The sequence below is a fragment of the Bubalus kerabau genome, chromosome 4 (assembly GCF_029407905.1).
Source record: "Bubalus kerabau isolate K-KA32 ecotype Philippines breed swamp buffalo chromosome 4, PCC_UOA_SB_1v2, whole genome shotgun sequence".
Lineage (NCBI taxonomy): Eukaryota > Metazoa > Chordata > Mammalia > Artiodactyla > Bovidae > Bubalus > Bubalus kerabau.
Window position 1 is genome coordinate 146,852,959 of NC_073627.1, and position 21,941 is coordinate 146,874,899.

The following is a 21,941-nucleotide window of genomic DNA, read 5'->3' on the forward strand; positions in this document are numbered from 1 at the left end:
ATGGTTCCTATTCTAATTAATAAAGATGTTTGAGCCTAGTTATAATAATTTAAAATTCAAGGTCCAAATCACAATTACTTTTCCACCAATCTAATATTTAATACACACTACTCAGTTTTTAGATACTATCACCAACTCAATGGGCATGGATTTGTGCAAACTCTGGGAGGTAGTAAAGGACAGGGGAGCCTGGTGTGCTGCAGTTCGTGGGCTCACAAAGTGCGACACAACTTAGCAACTGGACTGAACAACTCAGTTTTTAACTTGTTGGCGGTTTTGCATGTACATACTCAATCACATAATCTACTTGTCAGTGGATGAGATATACCTCATGTTATTTGAAACTGGTGCAGATCCCTGAAAGAAACTGACACGTTAGAAGAGTGTCTTCATGACTATGTAAAAACCATGTGCTTATCTCAGAGCAGCAGCTGTTCTGTGGGGTCGAAATAAGGCATGTGTGGGAACTGCTGAAGTGGTTGCAAGGTATAACCACGTCTAGATTTCCACTAACAGGTTAAAAACTTACAATGGGGAAATGTTCAACACTGCACTTTAGGATTTAATTTCAGAGTTCTATACATTAAAGTGTCCTCTGGGTAAGACTGCACTGGATCGTCACTACTCTGGAAAGGCAGGTATGATTTCCATTTTGCAGTCAGGGAAAATGAACTGCTTAGAGGTCAGGGGGATTTGCTACACTCTTCAGCTGGAAAAATGGCAGCTGCTGCTGCTAAGTCGCTTCAGTCGTGTCCGACTCTGTGCGACCCCATAGACGGCAGCCCACGAGGCTCCCATCCCTGGGATTCTCCAGGCAAGAACAATGGAGTGGGTTGCCATTTCCTTCTCCAATGCATGAAAGTGAAAAGTGAAAGTGAAGTTGCTCAGTCGTGCCCGACTCTTAGCGACCCCATGGACTGCAGTCTACCAGGCTCCTCTGCCCATGGGATTTTCCAGGCAAGAGTACTGGAGTGGGTTACCAGTGCCTTCTCTGGGAAAAATGGCAGAGCCAGAACCTAATTAAGTCAAGCATTCTAATCAGTGCAAAGCGTGCTAAATTCTTGACTGCTGCTATCCAAATGAGCCAGCTTTAGAAGAAAAAATAAGTACTGAGCACATCTTTGCAGTTTTAGAGAGGTTTGTTAAATTGTTAGCTTTTTCAACAATTTTCTGCTTGTAACATGAACCCTATTGACTTACCTACCCAGGATTTTTTTTCCACTAGGGTAATATATTTATTTATTTTAAATAAATTGAAGTATCTCAGAACACCTTAATAGTACCTCTGACTGTGCATACTGCTGCTACTGTGAACACTCAGCAAGAGATTAAAAAGTGCAGACTGGAGGTATGAAAATGGATTTCAATATTTTTGTTTTTGAGAGGAAGAGGAAGGGAGAACCCTGGTAGTGGGGCATTTTTGGATCTTGTACGAGACAGGCCAGCTGCATTTGCAAGATAGCCACGCCCTGGAAACTGGACTCAGCATGGAACAGATATACCTGTCCCCTAGCTAGGGTGCTGAGAAGGGGCTGGGACCAGCACCCAAGTAAAGGGAGTGAAGAACCAAGGGCAACACATTATCCAGGTCTGCTGGCAAGCATTCGTCACTGTCCCACTAATTCAGTGTGAGGAATTGAAAAAGCTATCAAATTCATTGGACAGAATCTACTCTAGGAGAATAAAATGTAGGGAACTTTTAAACATTCTTAAAAGGATATATGAAAATGGCATCCTGAAAAGGAAGATAAGAAAAAACTAAAAGACAGGAACAGGAAGGTGATGGGTGGTAGGTTAGGTAAGTTCAAGAAAATTAAATGTACAGTAACAAAAAAATTGATGTGAGAAATGGCAGAATGACACTAAAAATCAAGCCAGTCACGTGGAGATCAAGCTTGACAAGTTTTCCCAACAGAAAGGAAGAAGATGATTGGGAGAGGCATTTGAGAAAGAAAAATATTTCTGAGAAACAAATTATGAAAAAGATATATTCTACAACAAACAAACAAAACTTAGGTGGGGAGAGACACTGGATTCACTTTTGTTTCAGACAAAAGTTAATGTCAAACCTTTGTTTGATACAAAAGGTGTAAGGAGAAATAAACACAGAAGCATCCAAACAGAAAAATAAAACCTATAAGGGAACAAAAATAAGATTGGCTGTAGTCTTCTGTGACTATGCCAGAAGACAACAGAATGGTATCAAATCTTTTCAAGGAAAGTGACGAGAATTTTATGTCCAGTCGACTTTGCAGAGCCACGCAGCCAAAAAAGAAATGTGTGCGCGCGTGCAGGCTCAGTGGCTTCAATCGTGTCAGACTCTGTGACCCTATGGACTGTAGCCCACCAGGCTCCTCTGTCCATGGGATTCTCCAGGCAAGGTTACTGGAGTGGGCTGCCATGCCCTCTTCCAGGGGATCTTCCTAGCCCAGGGATCGAACCCGTGTCTCCCGCACTGCAGACCGATTCTTTACCCACTGGGTCCTCTGGGAAGCCCTCCCCACTGCTGCCCCAAATAAATAAAGTTAATTTTGATATGATTCTTCTTTAGCTGGAAAATGTCTTCAAGGAATTTGTTTAAAAGAAAAGCATACGGGTGTGCTCCTTTCGAGCCCTCTTCTATCTGGGAACGCTTGCCCAGCAAGCACCCCCAGCAGCCCTCCCTATGCATTCATGCCCTGAAGTCTGTGTGACTCATCTGCACACTCACGGGACTTGGCAGGCACTGGCTGTCAGTGAACACCAGACAGCATGAGCACATGGAGATGTAGCGAGGAATAAAGGGGAGCAGAGCTGTACGGCCCTTAATCCTTCACCTGGTTTCCTCATGAAATTTAGGACTCTCATTGGAAAGTAAGGTGGATAAAATTACAGGTTGAAATCTTGATTTTATTTCAAAATGATAATCCGAGGCATGGTTCTGACCACTTCTGAAGGGCTCATGAATTAGAGAAACAGTTCCATGAAGGCTCCAGTCAGATCAAAATGATACCAATCAAACTTGTGATTGGCAGAAATAGCCTCTTTAATCATCAGGGATTTTAAAAGTCACCCACCCTGATTTCGGAGTATCATAAAAAGTAAAAATTACTTTTATTTTGTCATTTTTCCTTTGCAAATGTTTTTAGCAGCAAACAGGACTATTGTTTTCCTTCATTTTTATGACCATAGTACTTATATGTCATTTCATTTTTATGACCATACTAGTTATATGTCAACTTAAAATTAGAGAGGGAAAAAATCAAAAGCCCTTCAGTGGCACCGCTCATCTGTAGGAGACTCACATAATAGGTACTCATGTTCACGTTATCAATTCTACAAATATCAATAAAATAAGGTTTGTAAATCGTAAATACAGCAGTAGCAGTTCACACGTTTTGACACGCTTTCACACAAGGATTCAGTTGACAACAATAAATATAATTTCCCCTCTTTAAAACAAACAAAAAGGATTTATAAAGGATTAATTTACTTGGAGTTTATCAGCCCACTATTTTTAGTGTGCTCTGAAATAATTAAAAAGCTTGAAATTGTATTCAATGAATACTGGCCCATAGTTACATTTTTTTTTTTTTTAAACCTGTCTTAAATACATACATCATGGCTTTCTATTGAAATCCTTAAATCTATAGGGATCTGTAGTAGGTAAGACTATATTAAACATTTTTTCCTCATTAACAATTTCATTAAGTTAAAAAAATCTGACATTTCCCTTAAATGTTAAGTCGAAGCCTGATCTATGCTGCTGTGTCCTGTGAAATGAACCTAATTTTCAAAGTGAATAGAACGCCTGAGTGGCCATTTAGAATGCGGCATTTTCCTTCCCTCATGATTCCTGCTGGGTCCTCTTCGCTGAGGCTTTTCCCTGAGTCATATATTTACTGGAAAGGCTACCTAGAGGAGGGGAAAAAACAAAACCCAACATAAATGAAACAGGCCTCACTTTATCGTAAACGCTATACAATTACTTCTTATGGTTAATTATTTACAGAAACCTCATACTTGTCACTTGTTTTGAATCAAGTCATCTGGCTAGATATAAAAAGGTACAACAAAAGCCTCGTCATATTCTTTCTAAATGCAGATGAGCTGCTAGAGTGACGTCATGTTATGACATGTATGCTCACTACTGGTATAGAGGCCAGGAGAACTTTTAAAAGCTCTGCTTTGCATCTGCAACCAAACAGAATAAACTCTAAAGAATTCTTTGGTCAGAAATAAATATCTTGTGTCATTACTCTGCAGACATGAAGCTGTGAATGGTGACATGGTAGCCATAACTTATTGATTTAAAAGAAAAAAAGGAAATTTATTGTATTTACAGCTGCTGGACAGAAATGGGGACTGCTAATTACATGCACACCACAGAACAGTTAATAAATTTTGTTTTGGAGTCAAAACAAATAGTTCAATGAAACAATAAAACTGACAAATTCTTAAGTGATTACTTACAAGAAAGTAGTATCTGACAAAGGATATACACACATTGATTATACACATTTCAAACCAATGGTGGAAAGTATGGATTGTTCAATAACTGGTATTGTGTCAAACAAGTAATTTTGGAAGGAAAGGGATAGAGAAGTTTCCTTCCTCACATCATACCTTTCCTCCTCACCTAATTTCAAATGAATTATAGAATTAAATATGAGAGAGTCAAAGTATAAGAAGTAGTGAATATTCTGGAGGGGGAAAGAGTTTCCTCAGTATACCACATTATGCTTTACTTATTAAAAGGGCTTTCTATTCTTAGCACTAAAGAAATTACAAATCCATAGAAAAAAGACAAACACTAATAGACAGCTGGTGAAAGAAAAAGCAACATATGAAAGAGAAAAAAAAGCATGTAAGTAGATAAAAATTAATCAATATCAGTGGGTAATCAAAGAGATGCAAAGTAAAACAAGGTATCAATTCTTAACCACTAACTGCTGAAAGAAGAGCAGGAGGACAGGTAGGTGCACAGAAATTTTGCTAAAGGAATATTCATATAAACCAGAGAAACCTTGTAAAGCATGCAAATAACTCAAATATCCAGAACTTGGAATATGCCTAATTATATTATAAACACAGTAACATGTTAGGTATACAGAGAAGGATAATTAATAACATGAAAAATGAAGGTTATAAATCCTCATGAATTTTCATTAAACTAAAAATTAATAAAAAAACACATTTGAAAAACACCACTAATCAGGTATGTATTGCCTCATTTTTGCTTATCTGTAAAATGAAGACAATAATACCTATCCCCTTGGAGTTACTGTGAAGATTAAATACATTAATATAGGTAAAACAACTGAACAGTACCTGGCACATAGAAAGTGGTCAATCAATGCTAACTATTATCATTACATTGATGTAAAAAGATGGGAAGATTTTATCTCCAAAACTGAAATAATAGTTAATGCTCTAAAATGGGACAAGTATAAATGGCTTTTACTTTCAATTTGCCTAAACTATACTTTCTAAAATGTCCAAAGTCAACTTATTAAGTATGCAAACAAATTTATGCCCCCTCGAAAGCAAACTTTCCAAAGCAAGATATCCTGAGAGTCAACTCACAGTGAAAAATCAGTGATATGGCAGGAAGAATCAAAGCATCTATAGGTATAAATACCATATTCATACCACAGAGTGTCTATTGGTCAAAAATACCCGTCTGTGACATTCTAAACTGCATGAAGTACTGAGGAAAGGCTTTTCACTTAAGGGACAAAAATTTATATCAGTACCTCATACTCTATATACAACCAGATAGAATCAAGATCTAAATAAGAAAAATAAAGTTTTAAAGCTATTAGAAAAAAAATATAGATGGATATCTTTACAACTTCAGGTGAGGAACAATTTCTGAAAGACAATCCTAAAATCATGAATCACATGTTCATGAAAACTAATCAGGGAAAACCAATCATCTATTTCAAAATTAAAAACTGAAATGATGTAAGATAAGAAATACTGGAGAAAAATATTTAGAATGTATATGATAATAAATACATGGTATTCACAGCTAGTAAGCATATAAAAAGGTGCTCAGCATCACCAGAGTTAAAAAAAAAAATCCATTAGAACACCACAGTATTTTTTTCACTCATCATATTTGTATGAATAAACACTGCTGATGTAAGTGGCAACTGTTTCAGCCAATGAGGGGGTATCTGACAGTATCTAACGAAGTTGAAAAGGCACATATGCACATATGAAAATGCTCTACGACACAACAAATTGATTTCTAGGAACTCAAATCCTATAGAATCTCTCAAATATGCTCAAGAAGACTCACACAAGAGTGTTCGCTACGACACTGCTTATAACAGCAAAACACCAGACATAATCTAAATGCTCATGTACTAGGTGATGTTTACATAAAATATTTTGTATTCATACGATGCAATACTGTAAAGAGACTAAATTCATATACAACATATATAAATTTCAAAATCATTTTGTTAGATATAAAAAATCAAGTTGTAAAACATTCATATTATACAGTGAGTCATTTAAATTTAAAAATTCACCAAGGATATGTATATTAAAGGATATATATGTTAAAGGATACATATGTAAGAGTTTAAAAAAGAATGGGTACCTGAATTCTTATTAATAATAAATGAGTGAAAAGAAAATATGAAAAAATAAAGCCTATTCTCTAGTAGATGAGTAGTTGTTATATTATTTAGATCTTAAAAAATTTTTTGCCCAAATGTTAAGAAACCATTCTAATAATACTTATAGTTCTATTACTTATCACTTAAACATGTAATCCCCTGTGTGTATATATATATATATAGGTGTGTGTGTGTATATATGTATATAAAATCTCAACATACCTGAAGAAGCTTCATGTAAAAAAATTTACACATAAAAAGATAAAACTATGGGACTTCCCTGGTTCAGTGGTTGGGACTCTGTGCTTCCACTGCAGGGTTTGATCCCCTGGTTGGGAACTAAGAACTTGCATGCCACACGGTTCAGTCAAGAAAAAAAGATAAAACTACTATAAATAAAATATGAATTTTTATGTAATCTGGGGGAAGAACATGAAATTCTTAAAAATGTGTAAGCATGACTTGAAACTACCATAAAGTTGGCTAGATCAAACTACTAGAACAAGTGTATGCATGGCAAAATAAATCATAAATGAGGCTGAAAAAATAATAAACTGGTGATGAAGGATACTGTAACATATTTGACAAAGCATGAATAAATTTCTAAGTAGAAAGAACTAAAGACAAAAATGAGTACTCAAAAATACCAAGATGTAACATGAAGAAATACAAATGAAAATGTGGGAAATTGTTAGCATTCAATGGTAATAACAGAACTTCAAGCAGACTGGCAAAAAAAGACTATCCTCAATGAAGCAAGGGTGTGGAAAAATTGTGAATGACTCTCTGAAACTGTCCACAATCACAATGTGGCATTATTGGTATCACTGTCAAAATATGGTTAATTTTAAACCTATTATTCTCCTAAGTGGGAATTTGTCCTGAGGCAATAACTAGACAAATATGCAAACTGACGTTGCAGTGTTTTATATAGACAGTGGTCTTCAACCTTGGGTACATGGTATTAAGCTATTCCTGAACAGCGTAAGAGGACAAGTGGGTAGAGTTTTAAGAGAGCTGCCCACAGTGCTTCAATTTTTATCTGAGTTCTATCTGAGAATGTCTTTGTGGACCAGGCTTTGGGGTGGTTCTCAGGAATCATACCACTTTCTCTTTACCCTTTCACAAGACAGAGAGAGACACGTGTGTTCCAACCATTCATCTCTTAATGTGGCACATTACCCTAGGGCGAAAAAAAAAAAAAACCCTTGGGAGGCAGAGAAGCACACAAAATGCTGCGATCTGTAGCAAAATGGGAATACATCTAATAAAAGCCCAAATTTTTAGCTTTCATAAAATTACACTGATAGCTGATGACCATCAGAATAACTTCTGATGATACGATTTACGTGATTTTTTGGTGATTTGATTAAAAAGGAATGGAAACAACTGAGTGGCACTGTTGTGTCTCTTCCCCTCTCAGACTCCAAAACCCCTTTCTAAGAAATCCCTTTTAATTTGCCATTATAAAGACTAATGAGGCTTCACAATGTTTATGAAGTATAAAACAAAAAGATTAGGAATAGAAATGATTCACTGTTTCATTCATGCAGTAAGCAGTACTACTCCGAAGATAAATGAATGCATGGGATAAAAATCTCATCTAATTAAATGACAGGCATTTTCAGTAAGTAAACATAGGAAGCAATTTTTAATCAAAATTTGTAACATTGGTTTTGGTCAATTATATTCTTCTACCAACTATAAAAACAATTTAGAAGACATTTTTACACTTTGAGATTTAACAAAAAGCTGAAAAACTCAATTTATATGAACACTTTTGTGGCCAGTCAATAAAATGCTTGAAATTTATATGATAAAAATATATCATCTTAAGATAAAATTCCATGGAAGTGAAACAAAAGAATTCAAGGAGAAAAAAAAAGATGTAAAATTTCTGCAATATTTATATTTCATTTGATACATTTAAAAAGACTGATTTAAAAGTTTTGTTTTAAAAATGCCAATATTTTAAAAAAAACCTCCAGAAATTACATGTTTTGCAACTATGATGAAAAACAGATGTCAACTTAAACACATACAAGGAGATATATGGGTGGTTCAACATTTTGGGACCGAGTATGCAAGCAAAAAAGTTTTGAAGACACTGATATAACAAATATTTGAAGAGAACTAGTTCCATTAATAAAGAATGGTTAAATACATAATGTATGTTCATATACTGGAATATCAAGAAGGGTATGAAAAACAATGATCTATATATTCACTGATAAGATCTTCCCATATGGTTTTCAAAAAGTGCTTATATTATTTTACATTTACTGTCATAAAGACCACTGTGCTTTTGTTTTTAATAAGTAAGCTATAACATTCTGGTCAAGGAAAAAAGTATACATTATCATAAAGGAGAAAAGATATTCACCAATCTCTTATAGCATCTCCAATATTTAAGATTTCAAACCCTTGGATTAAAATGGAATAAACAAAGACACAGAGGTAGTTTCTTTTGAAAAATAATTTTCTTTCCAAAAAACAGTAGTGGATTAAGAAATAGAAAAATGTTAGTCTTGAGATTCTCATACCGAACAGTTTATGACTATGGTTCTTCAATCTCCACATACTCTTCTTTCGTTAAAAGTTTTCATTATGTATTTGTCCTAAGAGTTAGACAGTCAGAGCATAGTTGGAGACTTTCTGTTAACTACAGCAATTAGAGTAATAATTTATCGAGTGATGTGTGCCGGATACGGTGTTTAGGGCTTTACATATATGAAACTAATCCTTACAGTTGCCCTGTGAGCTACTAGCCCCAATTTATGGACAAGGAAACTGAGGCAGAGAGGCTCACTAACATGACAGAGGTAACAGACCTAGTAAATGATTGGGCTGGATGTCAAACTAGAGTAAGTCTGACTTTAAAGCTCATGTTCTTGATCACGCTCCCACTCTTCTTTACTCTGTCAAAATGAGTCCACCTCTAATCAATAAAACTTACTAAACATCTAAGGCACTGTTAGCTGTGTGTATGTGAGGGAGGGAGGAAAAGAGCAAGGAAACTTGTGGGATTTTCTATCTACTGCTGTCTCATTTGAGACTCAGGAACAATATGTAGCTTAGTGGAATGGAGGAAGTATCAGGAGAGGAAAGAGAACTTGGTTGATTATTGGATGTGGGTGGCTGCTTTAAGCACAGCAGCACGAGACAGATGGTGCTTTTGCCAATTTTATAAACAGGACACCTGGAGCTCAGAGGAGCTCACCTCTTTCTTCTAAGGTCAATTCAGCTATTGCGGAAGATCAGGGGCTGTACACACTAGGAGCTTCTCCTTAGGAAACCACCCATGCATCACAGATCAAGTCTGTGAAAAGAATGAGCTTTCTGGAAACTTAATCCTACTTAATGTTGAGACATTTCACATAACAACATACATAACTTGTATAAATTTTTCATGGATAAATTTGACAGTATTAACAGTTGTCATTAACTTGAAGAGTTTATTAGAAAAGATAAGTTTTAACCACCTGTAATTTTTTTTTTTTTCCTGGTAGAAAGCAAACCTTATTTATTGCAGTAACATTTTTTTTTCTGTAGTAAGCTTAAGTTTTATGGTTACTCAAAAGATTTATAAAGATGTAAATCTTTCACTCAAAAGATAATTTATTGAAATCCTAGCCTACTGTCAATTGGTATTGCCATTTCTAGGTATATGTCTAACATCTGTACTTTTCCCCCACTTAAGAAATTATATTAAAATTTTACTTTCAAAATGCATAAAATCTTTAGCATAAGCAATGCTGACAGATGTCCTGCAGAACACCAAACACCACTGGCGCCCACCAACCTCTGCTCTCAAATCATGCAGGTACTGTTCTAAGTGCTTTTACATAGATTTTGCAACAGTCCTACAAGATTAGTATTATTATTATCCCCTTTAACAGATGAGGAAACTGAAGCAATGGAGGATAAGATCACAGAGCCAGAAATCACACTGTGCAATCTGACAGCAAAAGCTGATATTCATCAACATCTTATCTTTGACAAAACAAATCTCAACTAAGTAAGGACCAGTATTTTCTTAAGAAAAGTGTTCTGGAAATGCCTATTCAAGGCTGAAGCTTGTAAAAACAAGTCTTTTGGCTTCTTTACATCTGTTAACTATGTGACCTTCAAACTCTGAGAGGATCTATCGGAAACAACCCCACAAACTGCAGTGGAGTCTGTCTCCAATACACTTTCATTTGCTGAAGTAGCTTCCAAGGCAGCTTGTCAATCTCCTCATCCATGTTTCATGGCTACTCCCACTGTCAATCAAATCCTCTCAGAACAGACCCCATTCTCATTTCACTCTATTTCATTTTGAGGGTTTTCCCAGTAGAACTTTTTTTATTTTTAAGTCCATGCATTCCAATGAGAACAATTACAAAACCTTCCCAGGAAAGAGCTGCTCTTGCCTGTTCTTACAGAATCTCCTATGTCTTCACCTTTCATGGATACCACATTCCCCTTTTGGGTAAGTGTGACAATTCTTTGAAGATTTCTGTTTCTCTTTGGGACGTCCTACCTCAGTCTGATTGTAGAGAAACTTGATGCCATTTCGAATGTTTTTCCCAATCATTAAAAAAACACAACTGTAAAATATTCACATATTATAAAAATAAATGCCTATTTCTACATAGATCATTTTATATACTTGAGGTAATTCATCTTAAGAAGTACTTAAATAATTTAATAATTCAATTTATTTTCCTTGTTAACATTCGAAGTAGAGACAACCGAATGCCCTTCGCCTGGAGCTTCCTTAGCTTTCCCAGGGTGAGACCACTGCACCCTGGCTTATTGCAGCCTGGGCTGGCGATAGCAGGGAAGAGCTCTATCTGCTGCGGGGCTGGGGAGGCTGCCGAGGCTCTGGGAGCACTCTCTCTCAGAAACTGACACCTGACTGGAGAGGTGGCTTAGCCTCTTCATTCTTTATAATTAACACAGGCATCTCTCCAACCTACAAGCAAACATTGTTTGCACCTTAGCAATAACATACAACACGTAAAAGCTGACCACAAAATAGGTGGCTTGTTTTACATTATATATAAAACTGTCAGGTTTTATCAATGAAGCTTTAAAATTTCAAAAACTTTTCTCATCAACTATACAATCAATTTAAAAAGAGTACACACGCTCTATTTTTTTAAAACAATTTCCCTTCTTTAATCCTACTTTATTGAAAATTAGAGAGGGGAAGAGAAAGAGATATTAAACAAAACTAGTTAAACAAAACTAGTTAAGTGTCTAAAGGCCAGCTGTTTGCATCATGATTTATAGTTTCATCCCCTTAAAAAAAAAAAGCTGAAAAAGTGATTCATTATATGTTAAAGTTACTTTGATTTTTCTTTTACTCTTCAAATTTCTCCCTTCTATTTCAGGATTAAAACTACTCTTGAAACACCAAGAAAGGCCTTCATAGCATCCTATTTTCCCCTCCTTTCCTTGGGCCTGGGGGGACTGGGTAGGGATTGGGGGTCCTGGCACTATGCAGCCATAGCTGAGGTCAGGTACCCTACAATTCTTCCAGCACTTCTCAGCACAACTCCCTACAATCAGGTCTTTCTGCCCCCTATTTCAAAGAAATGGCTCTTTTCAAAGTCACAGTGAGGGACTTCTGTGTTGTCAAATAAAATGCAGCGTTCTCAGTCCTTGTTGAACAGGTCTGTCAGAAGCAATTTGCACAAAGCCAACTGCCCCCCGTTTGAGGCACTTTCTCCATTAAAACTCCATTAAAAGATCAAACTCGCTGCTTCTCCATCCCCACTGTTAAACACTTTTTTCTGGGGGTGTGTTTCTGTCTCCTTGGTTTATTTTGCCTAAGCCTCTACATGCTTTTCTCTTTTCTATCTGCATGTATTTCCTACGTGATTGCAGTCAGATCCAGGGCTTAACTATCATCAATTACATACTGATTATCCTCAAATTTGTATCTGCAGATGGGACTTCTGCTCTAATTGCCAGGCTCCTTCCTATATCTACTTGGCTATTCAACACCTCTACCACAATATCCAGCAGGTCTCTTAAAACTTACACATTTAAAGCTGAACTCTATTTCTCCCCATAATCTGTTCTTCCTGATGGTTCCTCAGCACAGGAAATTCAAACTTCACTCTTCTAGCTGCTCAGGACAAAAAATCAGTGTCACCTCTGAGTCTCAAAATCTCATGATTTTCTGTCATGTCTTATCATCCAACTCATCAATGATCATGTCGGCACTACCTTTAAAGTCTCCAGAATATGAGCAGACCTCACTTCCTCCATCCCTTCCACCCCTGTCCAAGCTGTCCTCATCTCTCCCATGAACTACAGAAGGAGCCTCCTTGTTGGTTTTTCACCCTTGCCTCCTCAGTAGTCATAGTGAACCTTTTAAGACAATTCTACCACTCCTTTGCCTCCAACAGCTGCCCATCTCATGTAGAGGAAAAAACCCATCCCTACCACCGCTGAAGGAGCTGTGTGACCCACAGTCGTGTACCCTGACCTCACCTCCAGTTACCCTCCTCCCTCATCCGGCTTAGTGTCACCACTTGGGACAAAACTGTTTTCAGCTCTGTTGTAAGAGTCTAAATCCAAGTTCTTCTTGACTTGCTTCTTCCTTTTACTTTGATTCTTTGCTGAAATGTTACTTTATCAGAGGGTGCCTCCTTCCCAACATTCTCTTTTCCTTTTCCTTCTTTATATTTTTTAACATCTGTCGCCACATGAAATATGTCTGTCTCTTTTCTGACAAGAAGGCAGAGTAAATGAGAGAAGGGGCTTTTATCTTCAGTATTTAGGCCCACACCCCACACCTGGAGGGGGCGGGTGGGTGGGAGGTGTGGCTTAATATTTGTTGAAGGAACCAGTAAATAAGTGACATAGTTGAGACAGAGTGTTCAGACCCACAATTACTTTCTTTGGTGGCAAATAATCTCCATGAGAATACACTGCTGACAAGCCAGTGGCAATTTCAAAGCAGAAACAAAAAGTGTAGAAGAGGAACAAATAATTAGAGACTATGGTTCCCTATGGTTCCTATTCAAGGATGGTATAAGAATCACCTAGAACATTAAAAAAAAAAAAAACAGGCTTAAGCCTAACCCTCGAAGAATCTGATTTAGGAAATGAAGGTCGAGGGCAAGTGTATTTTTAAAAGCTCCCCAAGTTATTCTGATGTCCAATCGCTGTTAAAACCACTTATTCAAAGGAAGCGCCTCAAAAGGCATGTGGTACGCTATGCAGTAAATAAAACAACACACATTTGTTTTTTTAAAAAACCCACATACCTGACTGGGGACTCAAAAATATAGATGTTTTTTGTTGCTTTTGGTCTTCATGTAAAAGCACTGCCTAAAAAACGAAATAGACTGGTTTACAAAGTCGAAAGGAACAGCATCTGAAACAGTCTGAAAACTGTAACCAAATCCAAGGAGAGCTGAAATTAGGCATGTGGGTGGCAGAACTTTGCAAGTTAATCGACAAGCAAGACACATCTGCAGGACCCCGAAAGGCACGCCGGGCAGCCGGTGCACAGCAAGCTCACCGCACATGGCACCTCGGGCAGAGTGGAGGAGCCACCTGAACTGCCCAGCCCCTCCCGAGCACCTGGCACAGAGCTGCTTGTATTCAGAGTGTTTGCGGGAGAGGCAGAGACGGGAGGGTTTCCTGCTCGGGTCTGAGCTAGGTTTACCTGAACAAATGTGCCAGCTGGTCTCAAAGGGTTAGGTGAAGAAGGGGATCCAAATACACAATCTGATTTAGACAGACCTGAGAAAGAAATGAGCACTTTTTGTTCCTACTTTAAATTGAAAGCAGTGGCCCTGTTTCAAACTTTCACAGAAAGATTTTCTGTTGAGATGACAGAAGCTCTACTCAAAATATTATGTGGACAAAATTCTAATGTATTAGAAGAAATGAGATGGAAGAACATAATCTTTAGACAGAAGCTGATTATTTTTAATTGCTATTGGAGGAAATTTACCATACTTTAGCTCCACTCCTCTTTTAATTCCTTTTGCTGTGTGTGTGTGTGTGTGTGTGTGTGTGTGTGTTAGTCGCTCAGTCGTGTCTGACTCTTTGTATACCTATGGACTGCAGCCTGCCAGGCTGTTCTGGAATTCTCCTGGCAAGAATACTGGAGTGGGTAGCCATTCCCTTCTCCGGGGATCTTCCTGACCCAGGAATTGAACCCAGGTCTCCTGCATTGCAGGCAGATTCTTTACTGTCTGAGATACCAGGGAAGCCCTTCCTCTTTTTGTTTTACATTATGACTACTCGATTTAATAAGAAAACATGGCAGTCTGAAGGAACCAAGATTCTAGTGTTTTCTGTACATTTGATAATACCTCATTCCCATCCCAGGACATTCCCTGTCCCTCTTGATTGGCTGCTATCCTCTAGATGGCCAGGATCATTGCTCTATGTTTTAAAAATTTTGGTAGGATCTTAGTTCCCTGACCAGGGATTGAACCCAGGCCCATGGCAGTAAAAGTGCCAAGTTCAAACCACTTGACCGCCAGGGAATTCCCTACTTTTACTATTTTGAGAGCTTTACTTATTTTATTTACTCCACTTACTACTGGCAACTTAAAACTTGCTACTAGCTAGTAAGAAGAGATCTATCCAAGCTGGGGGAGTGCAGGAGCATCCCTGCACCACTTTGCTGTACCAAAGAGGAAGGCAATGCCCATGTACTTCTTGCTCTGAGTAAAAGCAGACAGTGAGCTGTTCTGAAGGGTAGCCTACAAAAGGAATTTTGATGAGACTGTATTACATCTTATCTATATATACTGTTTACAGTTTCCTCATCTGTACCTGAGGATATCAAAATAATACCACAGTTAATGGGGCTCTGGTGAAAATTAGATGAGTCTACCCATGTAAAGTACTTAAATAGTGCCTGACCCACTGAAAGTGCTCAATGAATGTTAGCTATTGCTTTTAATTTCTTTTAAACATTTTACCCTTATAATTATAACATCATTTTATTCTGCTATATGTCCCTTGTGAGGGCAATAACAGTTTGAATTCCTTAGAAGTAGGACAAGCTGAAGCTGTAAAAACATTTCATAAACATTTACATTCTATTTTAAAATTAATAATAAAACAATTTAAGAACTTACTTTTCATATAAAGCTCATTTAAAAAAATAAGGATGGCTGATCTAAAACTTTCCTATCTTAAAAAAAGAGACACTATATTGCTGATATGGTATCATAAAGTGGAAGAGAGGTATCAGTGTTCCAGGAACGACAAGGACTAGAGTGAGTATTTTAAGGAAACTTTCAGTGCCGACGTTTTTTATGCTGTCTGTAAACACTTAACAGTTGAGGACATGAACAGGGTCACTACTTTAATAAAAAAACATTATTTCTCAGGGTTTCATTTTTATGCTAAATAAATTTCATCCACTTTCACAGGTTTGTTCTGAGAAAAAAGTAAGAGTGTATAAACTGCCTTGTAAACTGTAACTTACCCTTCCCTCTCCAAGGTACCCTTACTTTTAAGTCTGTTAAAAATATGCCCCAAACAGATGCTTCACCCATTTCATAGAAAAAGCAAATTAAGATCCAACAACTCAGAGGGGCAAGATCTATGGATGATGTTCAACTATAGACAGAAAATACATTTTTCCTCATTGTAAGAGTAACCATGCTCACTGAAAAAAATGATGAAATGCAAAGGTAATTCTCTGCAGCTAGAGGCACCGTTAACTGTGTCACCCTTCTTCTACTCCCCTTTTTAGCCTGTGAGTATGTGTTTACACAACAATGTAAGTGGCTCCTGCACACAAAGTATGGTGTCCTGAGATCACTTCAGCTATGCCTACCCATGGCTCTTCCATTTCAAAAATGTACATACTGAGTTTGGAAAGCTCAAGTAAGTGGTAGCTTGTTTTCTGGTCAATTAGGTCAGCAGTCCCTAACTTTTCTGTTACCAGGGACCAGTTTCATGGAAGACGGTTTTTCCATGGCCTGGGTGCTGGGGGGTGGATGGTGGGCAGGGCGGTGGTAGTTCAGGAGGTAATGACAGCCCTGGGGAGTGATGGAGAGCAGCACACGAAGCTTCACTTGCTCACCCACTGCTCACTTCCCACTGTGCAGCCCGGTTCCTAACAGGCCACGGACCAGTACTGGTCCATGGCCTGGGGGGTGCTGGGGACCCCTGTCTTAAGTTACATTTTTTAAGTACTGGGGATTACTAGGTCTTCAATTCATTGATAATCTTATCTGAAAAGTCAACCAAACTTATCCGAGTCAACCAGACTGAGAAGCCTCTTAAAAAAACCAGGAATAAGTGTTTAAAAACACATAGAGAATTAGAAGTAAAGGTGGGAGAGGTGCGTTTACCTTCTGAAAAACAAAATCTTATCCAGTAAATAGATCTGTACATATAACTAAAATAGTTAAGAACCCTAAAAAAGAGATTTCCCTTGAGATGTGAGTGCAAACATCAAGGCATGATGGGCATCCATACCTGAAGAGCCTTTAAACTGAGGGCATTCCTTTTTAATGTGCCCTTCTCTTCCACAAATAAAACAACGTTTTTCTCTTAAGTCTCTGTCCTCCTGTCTCTTCCACTTTTCCACTGGTGGCCTGAGGATTTTTTCTCTTCCTGGCTCAGCAGCTGCCCTCAATGGCTTGGCTTTCTGAGGTGTGCACTGCATGGGTTTATCTTCTTTTGTTGATACCTCTCTCTCTGTGTACTTGTTTTGAATTTCTTTATCTTCTTTGCTTCTTTTGTCTTTGTTCTCGGGGTATCTTTGGTTCAGGGTATCTTCCTGATCTCGCCGTCGCCTCACTCTGTAGAAGATATAATACTAGTAGGAAAAATCTGAACAGAAACCTAACAAAGTATTAAGACCCCTCCAGGTTAGGAGACAACTAGATACAGAAGGCATCAGAGGGAAAAATAAGAATTTAAGTCCATCTTCTCTATTAACATATTTTTGACTGGGGGATTTCTGCAGAAACTATCACCTGTGGCATTAATATGTCTCTGGTTAATAATGTGTTAAGAAGTACCCTCAGAGCTTAAGGGTGTAGTTGTTCATTTTCACAATTACTCTAATGCTGTGAAACCAGTTTTTGCTGTTAGCGGAACTCCTTAATACCTACTCTGGTACTGATGTGATGAAACTCAAATTATCCTTGGAATGATTTCTTAAAACTTTCTGGCCCACTAGGGGTCGCTAAGAGTCGGACACGACTGAGCGACTTCACTTTCACTTTTCACTTTTATGCACTGGAGAAGGAAATGGCAACCCTCTCCAGTGTTCTTGCCTGGAGAATCCCAGGGATGGGGAGCCTGGTGGGCTGCTGTCTATGGGGTCGCACAGAGTCAGACACGACTGAAGTGACTTAACGGCAGCAGCAGCAGCAGCATTTTTTACTAGCACTGGAAACTTGAGACATAAAACTTTAGGTTCACAATGGAACAATGGTTAGAAGGAGCTTTGTGCTCTTAAACTGTCAAAATTATTTTTTCCTTGCCCTACAGAATCAGTGGCTATTATCTGAATAAAAAATAAAAGTAATAAATAAGAGCCTCGAATTCCAGATGGTGATTTAAGTACCATGTTTTCAAATGAGAATATTATCATCCACTTAAAAATACCACCACCACAAAACAAGAATATGTCCCAAGCAAGCAACCAAAAACATCTCCCTCTGCTCTCCTGAAAACATTATCAGAAGAAAGCATGACGACCAAATCGTGTAGGTCACCACAACAATTATTAAGAATTAAAATGCATACAAGTGAAGGGTCCTATAGCGCAATATAGCACAGTACAGTATTACTGAGTCTAAATTCCCACAGTACACCCCAGTTATTGTACATCAGAAATATAACTGAGATCCTAAAAAAAAACCCCATTTTACTTTTCAATGACTGAAATGATTCTGGGCTTTTCACTGCTGTAAAATGGAAGAATTTCAGTTTCCTCTTCTGCTCTTCCATCCTTGTTGGAGAGCGTAATAACCAAATGATCAAGGGGTGATTAGGGATGTGTCCAAAATTAGGAAAAGGGACGAGGCCTGGAAGACTGTTTCCTGTACACTCAAGTTAATCCTAGCCATCTGACTTAAAGCCAGGTTTTAAATCACTTCATTTTCCTTGTAAAAAATCTCAAAGTTATCTGAGAACTTCTGGGTTTAATATAAGTTTATTTCCTGGTACAAGAGAACCTCATTTGAAAACTGGTACAGTAAGGAAATAAAAACAAAACCACCCTTTTGAATGTTCACTTACTTTCTCCTCATAGGACAGTCCTTCATGAAGTGTCCGATTTTCCCACAAATGCGGCAACATCTATCATTTGGGGCCAGCTCTCCTTCAGTTAGTACATCTGGATCAAAAAAGTACTCCTAGCAGAATATAAATACATAAAAACCTAAACTACTAATATCAGATCCAAACACAAAAACTAACCAGTATCAATCAGGGATCTTATATCTCAACATTGACAAATCATTATTTTTAATAATTATTATTATACTGTTTAAATCCAAAAATCTAAAATCACTAAGAGGTGTAATTCAGGATAGGTTTACCTGAATTCATTTTGGTTCATTCCTTTTCACCGTGCAGAACACTTTAACCCTACCTTTTCCCCCAGCACAACTCTAAACAAGAGCATTACATATGCCTGTGAGTCAGCTTCCTAGGACTTGGGGAAAACTGAGGCCAGGTACAAAAACTTCATTTTCTCATAAAAAGAAAAGGCTAAAACCTAAAAAGAAAGAAGCTATGTGTTGTTGCTTTGCTGTGGCTTCTGCAGCAAAGTATCAGAGGAAAGGAAAGACAAGGGCCTAGATTCTAGCCTCCTTACCACTGAAATGAAGCTGGGTACCAGCAGAGGTGGCATCACCTGGGGGTCTGCACGACATGCTGTCTTGGGCCCCACCCCAGACCTCCTGAATTAGAATCTGCATTTGTAACAAAATCCCCAGGTGATCTGTTAGAACAAGTTTTAGAAGCAGGGTGTAGAAGACTGCCACAGTAATATCTAGCAAAAGCTAGATGCAGAGATGTGATAAAATGCTGAACATGCTTACACACCTGATAAGGTTCATTTAAAAAGTCTTAATTAGGAAAATTAATGCAGGAGAAAAACCCCTTTATTTTTAACATGCAACGCTCTAGTTCCTAGCCCCTTCCCTTTTTTCTCACCGAAATGAATTTTTATAATGTAATTCTGTTTTGCTTTTGAGTGTGGTTCCATAAAAACCTGAGTATCAGGTTATATGAGGACAGATTTTTAGCACAGGGAGCACTATGTCTCTCCTAGCTTCATTAAGGTATTTATTAATTACTCTTTGCAAGCAGACTGGAAAATTTAGATTTTCCTAAATCTAGGAAAATCCACCCAAACTTCACTTCTGGCTATCTCTCCCCATGCTGCTGACAAATGGCTTCAAAATAGCTGTTTATGAAAAGGCTTTAATTGTGGCTAGACTCACCAAACTTTCGAGTATTTAGGTTATTACTGAAGTAATGTATACAAATTAGGTGCTTAAAAGGCTTCTGGAACTGGTTTTTTGGTATTTCCAACAGACACTTACCATTTTTGAGGGGTAGTCCTTTGGAAATCCTTTGACTGGAATCCCAAATACTCTTCTCCCATTAATAAACGCTTTCATTATAAAATTTGTCACTTAGAAAAAAAGAGTGAAGTGTCAATTAAATGGATTAACAGGAAAAGAGAAAGCATTATTATTTATAAACAAAGCAAAACTTACTTTTCCTTGATAATCCGGCTCCAAGATTATGATTCAAATCAAATGGATCTAAGTAAAGAAATAATGAAAACAAAAAAAGGATAAATAGGAAATACCACTATTTATACATTAAGTGAAGTCTATATAACAAAAAGAAAGTGTTACATACTTACAAGTATTAAAATGAGTGCCTTTTAAATGAGCTTCAAGTCTATAATACAGCTAAGTGCTATATATTTCTAAATATATAGTTTTTCCCTAAAAGTATCCATCAAAAATGAGGATATTGCTTTATATCTGAATTCTTAAAGAGTCCTTCATATTATGAGAAGGCGCTTCATTTTGGACAACAAAATACTATTTGGAAAAGACATATAAGTCTGATATCACCAAATCATACTAGTTTTAGAGGCATATAGAGGACACAAATACATTTAAAACATTTTCCCACTGAATGTTCCTGCTAATTAACAGCCTTACAAAAAATCATTTTGGAAAATACATTTATTGGGACTTCCCTGTTGGTCCAGTGGTTAAGCATCTGCCTTCCAATGCAGGGGACTAAGATTAGATCCCTGGTTGGGGAAGTAAGATTCCACATGTTGCAGGGCAACTAAGCCTGTGTACCACAACTACTGAGCCCACACACTGCAAGTACTGAAGCCCTAGAGCCCATGTTCCACAACAAGAAAAGCCACCACAATGAGAAGCCCTTGCACTCTCTGCAACTGGAAAGTGCCCTGCAGTCTCCGGAACTAGACAAAGCCTGTGCATGGCAACAAGACCCATGCAGCCAAAAATAAATAAATAAATCTTAAAAACAAAACAAAACAAACAAAACAAAACCAAAAACAAGCAAAGGGAAAACAAAACCAAACCTTTTTTGAGGATCATCTCATTACTTAAGAAAATGGAGGATGTATACAGTACATATAAGAGGAGTAAAGAAGTAAAAAGAGGCATCCTTCTGGTTGTCTTGCTATGCTTCTAATGTACAGTAACTGGGGTATACCAGTTGGGATTTAGACCCACTATGAGTTTATTGGAGAAAAGCACCCTTCACTCAGTTTAACCCTATACCAATAACTGCTATAAGGTTACCTTTCTAGTAGGTTTGGTCATGCTTTCCTCTGGTGACTTTTATGTGTGTGCTATGTGGAAGCATTTTTGGTGTTTGCTTGGTGTAGCAGAGATGCTACAATATTAGTTACTGTATAAACACTACAAACTACCACCATTGACATTTCTCGAAAAACTAGTCAGAAGTCTTCCTTCTAAGACAGCCTATTACTAACGGCTCATTTATAAATAAAGTTAAAAGCAAAACGTAATGAGGCTTCAAAAATTTAAAAAAAAATTAATAATTGGCAGACCGTAAGAATCCACTGTGATAATGGAAAGGTTTAAGACAAAGTTCTGTTTTTAGCTATGGGATACTAAAAAGTTATAACCATATCCATAATCCATGGTCATCTGAATTTAATTTTTTAAGTAGTCATTGTATTTTAATAATGTCAATAAGCAGAAGTAATGACAATAGAACATCTAAAGTAATACATTATTTAGGTGATTACAGTTGAAAAAACTATAGAAGACTAAAATCAACAAAATATTTCAAGCATTTTCAATT

General features: G+C 37.4%; 1 protein-coding gene across 8 annotated transcripts in view; it reads right to left on the minus strand.

Moving 5' to 3' along the window:
- Positions 1-3,069: 3,069 nt before the first annotated feature.
- The window catches only part of TUT7 (terminal uridylyl transferase 7), a 58,521-nt gene continuing 39,649 nt past the window's right edge, over positions 3,070-21,941 (minus strand). Inside the window, exons 23-30 of one of the 8 annotated variants that reach the window (XM_055578971.1) lie at positions 20,333-20,380; positions 20,156-20,247; positions 18,843-18,958; positions 17,067-17,392; positions 14,281-14,357; positions 13,877-13,940; positions 12,643-12,729; positions 3,070-3,894 (exon numbers count right to left, since the gene is read on the minus strand). In XM_055578971.1, coding sequence (XP_055434946.1) covers positions 12,647-12,729; positions 13,877-13,940; positions 14,281-14,357; positions 17,067-17,392; positions 18,843-18,958; positions 20,156-20,247; positions 20,333-20,380 — 806 coding nt within the window. In that variant the 3' untranslated portion in view covers positions 3,070-3,894; positions 12,643-12,646. Of the gene's footprint in view, positions 3,895-8,232; positions 11,569-12,642; positions 12,730-13,876; positions 13,941-14,280; positions 14,358-17,066; positions 17,393-18,842; positions 18,959-20,155; positions 20,248-20,332; positions 20,381-21,941 lie in introns of those variants that run through there. The other 7 variants (XM_055578972.1, XM_055578973.1, XM_055578974.1 and 4 more) reach the window with 7 other exon arrangements.